This window comes from Acyrthosiphon pisum, chromosome X (assembly GCF_005508785.2).
Source record: "Acyrthosiphon pisum isolate AL4f chromosome X, pea_aphid_22Mar2018_4r6ur, whole genome shotgun sequence".
Lineage (NCBI taxonomy): Eukaryota > Metazoa > Arthropoda > Insecta > Hemiptera > Aphididae > Acyrthosiphon > Acyrthosiphon pisum.
The window spans coordinates 25,938,450-25,944,572 of record NC_042493.1 but is presented as its reverse complement, the minus strand read 5'-3'; the positions used below and the strand labels follow the sequence as shown (position 1 = coordinate 25,944,572).

Genomic DNA, 6,123 nt, shown 5'->3' with positions numbered 1-6,123 from the left:
AACGCTCGCCCGGCGCCGGCGGCTCGTCGTCGGCAGAGTCATTGCCGTCGCCGGACGTGGATGGCAGGTCAGCCACCAAGTACCAGAAGCGCCGTTCGCCGTCCGCTGCCAGGTATTCGCCATTCGACGCCGTCAAGGCCGACGAATCGTAATCCGTTCCGCTCGCTCTGAGCGTGTTTTTCTGTACAAATTTCCCTGCCCGTCATCTCCTAACGACTCCTCGTCCTAACCCGTTTTGTAAATATATATTGTATCATTTTTATATATAATATTCATCCACCGGTCGCAACTATTATATTATATTATTATTATTATTATGTTATATATATTATACTATACTTAGGTACTTATTACTACTACTATTACTATTTACTATTACCTACTACTTAATACTCATTATATATGATAATGATAATATGTATACTGTATTACCGCTTACCTCTTACCAATATTGGTAGGTACTCTGCGTATCTGTGGTTCATGTTTTTGGGGTGTATTTATATAGGTTATAGTGACACCGTCGATAAGTATATTAATACTTATTATGTCTTACTGTAGTTCTCCTCGGGTAATCCAAACGGTGCGGTTTTCCGGTTTCTGGTTCAAACCTGGTTTAGATATTTTATAGGCATTGCTTGAACCGTTTTGACTACCTGTTTTTCTTTTCCGCTGGTTTTAGCGTTGAACGCGTGTCTGGGACCTGAGATTTTTCAAATTCAAATCACCTTTTTCATTTTACGTACGAATATCATTATCAACGCCTGGAAATCGATAAACACCACACTTCCCCCCCACCCCACCGCCATCACAAGTCACTACCACTACAGACCGTACCGCGGTATATAGCGCGTGTGAGGTGTGCTAGATTTATGTGCAATACATTATTATAATATTACTTCGTCGTGTTTTTTTCGTTTCTTCCAGTTGTTTATTATTATTATGTATTATGATATTATATTCTTCAAATTACCAAAAAAAAAACGCGTTTTTGGTACAACATATTTTCTCGTCGCGTACCTACATAGTTTTGCGTCCACGACATGTGAGAAGTCGTAAATATCCATTCATTATTAAGTGTTGATTATAATATTATTATTACATTTGTATCGAAAATATATATCAGGTACTAATATATGTTGCTCTCATCCACGTGCGCAGGTGAACTACGCGACATGGACACTAATACTGCATATAATATTTTAATATTTATTAAGACCGACAGAAATGGGTGTTAAGTCAATTCAATGGTGTGTATCCTTGACATGGAGTCACGTATTCGTAGGTATGCAATAATAACGAACAGCAAGAATGACGTTATTATTACAATAACGATCAATATGATTTATATTTACACAATTCTCGCAGTTACCAAAAGGCAATTATTATTTATTGATGATTCGTCATTATTATCATATTGTACATTTTTCTTTTTTTCTTTCCTTGTATACACTAAAAAAAAAAAACATTTTCCAATTCGTATTTGTTGGCTTATTCAAGTACCTATAAACACACACACACACACATAAATATATGGATATTATATAATATACCTAAAACGAATGTACATTGTATATTAGATATACATAGATAGATAGGTATAATGGATTGATAAAAACTAGGTAACCAAAGATGTTTCTTATTATTATTATTATTATGCATTTCGCTATGCAGATGGCTGTCGCGAAATGTGTTAAGCGTGTTATTATTTTTTACATACGCTGTAAATACCGTTAGAAATTTTTTTATTTATTTAATTATTTAAAGTATACGTTTCTCGATACGTCTATGTAAAATATTATATTATATTATATTATATTATTATTATAATTATTAGATATTTTCTATTAAATCATATATCTCGCTATTATATTAATTATTATATTTAATTTTTAACAAAAAAAAAAAAATAACAATAATAATAATATAAATATAATAATTATTATAATATGTATTTGTTTGAATTTTCTGTCGTACCTACATATAATATATCTCGTGTGATTTGTACATATTTATACAGTTTTACTCGAGTGTAACACTATTGAAATTATAATATATATTATTATCGTGTAAGTTAACGTTTTATGTGTAATAAAAAATAGTATAATAATCGTATATGAACAATGTGTCCTGTTTTTTTTTGTTTACGAAATCCTTTTGAAAGTCCTTCCTACATATATTTTTAGGTACAACAATCAGTCGGATATTATCTTAGAAAATAAATGGACCGCCGAAGATTTAAATGCAGCAGCTACGTGTGTAACGGATATCGATAAAATTTTACAGTGATGTGTGTGTTTTGTTTTAAACAACGATTAAATTTGTCGAAATAATGCTTTGATTTTCAACTTCAGTACATATTTTCCGGTGTGAAAGAGAATCTAGTAAGTGCGTTCGGGAGGTCAACATTTAAAATTCCGAGTAGTTAATAAAAAAGAAAAAAAAGAAAAACGGGAATATTTACTCAACACTTTTGTTTTGGGGTAACTACTCTAAAAAAAATTTTCATAGATAGGTACAAGAAATGTTTACTGGATGTTTATATTATCTTTTTCTAAACATGTTCAAAATATGTTGACTCATGCTAAGCTATTTATATCAAGTTTGGCACGAAAAAGCCCAGCCCAAAAAACGCGGAATGCTTTTTTCTGGGTTAAACCAACTTGATATTTAAAAAAACCCATAAAAAAACAATGTTGCAAAAAGGTATATGCTCAATCGTGCTTTATCAAAAAAAATTACCAATGGTCAATTAACACTCTTTTACTTTTAATATAAGGTATATTAGCATTGATGAAATATATATTTAATCAATAGTATTAGGTAACTTCCCTGTAAATACGCAATGAATAATCCTAACAAAATTTAATAACTAACAAGAAAACGAAAAACTTAATAATACCACTAACGTCAATAACAATTAACAATTTGGAAAAGAACGGAATGCTTTCAGATAAAAACCTGACAAAACTGCACATTATTACTCTTACAATAAAACCTACCGGGGTTTTGGGTTTTTCAGGTTTCATTTGAAACTTGGTTGGGTTTTTCCTATAAAACTCGAGGTTTTTTTTGCCAACCCCGATTAATATGCACATGGAATTTTTGATTTTTGTTAGTTTTTAAAAAAAAAAATTAATATCTATAAAAAACTTGAATATGTAATATTAGGTTATTCATAAGTTGTTGTAACTGGAAATAAAAAAAAAAAAGTTGATCCTAAATCTCCGTGGTTAATTCTGTAACCAAAAATCTAAAAAATACATAAACTGAGTCGTTTTTTTAGAGTTATTTCAAGTTCAAATTTGGACGAAATTACATATTAAATAACCTGCAAGAATAATAACGATATTAGTTATTTTGTTGTTATTTAAAAATATTATTCGTGGGTACTTGAAACTTTTTGAGTAAGTATATTATTACCTACATTTTATACTCAGAATGGCATTTTCATTTTTCAATTTTTTCGATAAAAATTAATTTAAACCTATACTATACTTACTAAAATAATACAGCTGACAGACCGTCTTCGCGCTCAAAATCGTTTTTCGTATACAATGATTATAATGTGTCATACTGACATTCAGATTAAACTTCCCATTCATTACAGTGACTCTCTAGACACATATTGTACACTACCCACTTGTCCACTTTTTATATTAGATTTAACGGAGGTTGTATGTTTACAAAAAACCAATTATTTTTAAACTGATTTTTAACGATTTTTTTTCATCAAAAAAATAACATATTTAATTTACTATTGTCGACTCTAATCGGTCTAATTCGTATACGTGCCTGACATTCAAAAATCGGCTGCCACTGCCTATTTACAATATTATATTATCACGTATACCTATTATACGCGGTACTGTGTTAGCACGTCGGTACGGGATTTTGAGGAGATCACCATTGCAAACATTCCTCATCGCCTCCCCCCCCCCCCCCCCCATTGGCACCACAGTTTGGAATAACATGTTTGCGAACACTTTTTACATAGGTAGGTAAATGTACTAAAGGTAGAAATACAAAAAGTGCATGGAAGTACATCCAACCGATACAGCAACAATTTAATAATGATGACAAAATAGTATTATTTAACACGTATTACATTTTATTAATAATATTTTTCTTTATTATTATCCTTCACAAAAGCATATTATTATGCGTATCTATGTACTATAATTGAAATTAATACATTATTTAAAGATTGTAAATTATTTAAAAATATATTAATATTAATAATTCGTAAATGTCATATTACAAATGAATCATTTGTGTATTTATCCTAAATCCATATTACCAGTTATATTTATAAACCTCGCCGTATCCTTAATTCGTTTAAATACTTTTTGCAATAAAAACAATTAATTGTGGAAGTAATCCTCGATAATTTTTTTTCCCATGGTTTTATAGTAATATTGTTTTCAATCGATTTCATCATTTGCTCGCCATTTTTTTTTTGATTGTTTTCATCAAAACCAAAATGACTACGTTTAGGTTCTAAAATTTAGGAGGATGCGTACTATAACATTTCCTGTTACTAACCTAACCTAACCTAACCTATGAAAAAACAAAATATTTAAATTTAATAAAAATAATAATACCATAAATAAATTATAAATAAAGTAGGTAGGTACCTAATTGTATTAATTTGTATATAAATAACTCACACTACTCAGATATACTATTATATTACTATGTAATAATGTTCTTCCAATAGCTTTTTCATTTGATATGGATACAAAAAATATTTATATTTTAAAACTGTAACACTTATTACAATATTATTCATCTGACACCCACTGTGCAATACCACAAAGCATTGATGATACATTATAATATTACCTACACTGTAACATATAACAATACAAAATGTGTTGAATTATTGTAAAATGTACTTCGTCGTAACTGCTCACAACCAGTGATCGTTTAGTGTTTACCTGAAAGTATTATTGAATAAATATTCTATGAAAATATTTTTACGGCGTAAAGAAATTATTAATATATTTTATATAGAATTATACAATTATAATAAATACAATATACAATTTCAAACACGATAGAAGAGATAACATTATAATAATACTAATCAGTGCAACGATTTATATGGATAATGTATGGCATAAATTTGTTACAATAGCGTTGTCACGAGCAATACGAATAAAAACACATTTTATGTCACAAATATAAATTTTAAAATTATTTTACAAGCTGTGTGTCAACTGTCAACTATATATGAATCTATGATACTAGAATTCCATAAAAAAAGTTGTTCAATTTAAATATTTTTTTACAATTAATTTTACTTCACAATCTTGATCTAGTTTGCTTTGTTTAACAATATGATTTACCAGTAAATTATTTTTTAATATACCATACTTTTAATATAATATAACATCACTCTCTTTTAAAACATTTATATAAATATTTGAATTGTTTAAAGTAATGCTTTAAAAAGTTTATACATTAATGTGTAAGATATTGAAGGTATTCTATTTTCTAATTCTTTAACTGTTATTGATTTAAACGTTTTTAATGAAGTAGCTATACAAATATTTTATTTCTCTTTAATTCTAATACTTATTTCTCGAAAGGGTATTTTGCAATTGTTTTAGTTTTATTTATCTCTTCTAAATAATTTTCATATTTAAAATTGATTACTCAATCAAGCTTAGAATTATATAAAATTATTTTTGTATAGAATAATTAACAAATTGTCTTCGTAAAAAATATTAGTATTAACATTAAATCCATATAATATCATAAAAACAGAATAAATAATGACAACATTTTCATTAACTTATTCTTTAAACTTGAAATAAATTTGTTTTTGTTCTACTCAGTCTAGGCTTGGCATATCTAAACCTCAGTCTGATGCAACCTTTTCATACTTAACATCAGTAAATATATTTGTATTAGTAGACTTTTCAACAACTTCTGTTAAAACTATATACAAACAGGGTTGGGCAAGATACTCAAAAAGCAGTATCGAGATACTAGATACAAGATACTTTGCTTTGGAGTATCGCGATACGAGTTACTAGATACTTGGCTTTAGAGTATCGCGATACTAGATACTCGATACTTGGCTTTGGAGTATCGCGATACTAGATACTCGATACTTGG

The 6,123-nt window shown here is 28.7% G+C and overlaps 1 protein-coding gene across 1 annotated transcript in view; it reads left to right on the top strand.

Moving 5' to 3' along the window:
* LOC100167857 (T-box transcription factor TBX20) overlaps positions 1–6,041 on the top strand; it is a 67,636-nt gene extending 61,595 nt beyond the window's left edge. The window contains exon 7 of the mRNA XM_001943301.5: positions 5,841–6,041. Within this exon, the coding sequence (XP_001943336.2) occupies positions 5,841–6,041 (201 nt within the window). The remainder of the gene's footprint in view (positions 1–5,840) is intronic.
* The last annotated feature ends 82 nt before the right edge of the window (positions 6,042–6,123 follow it).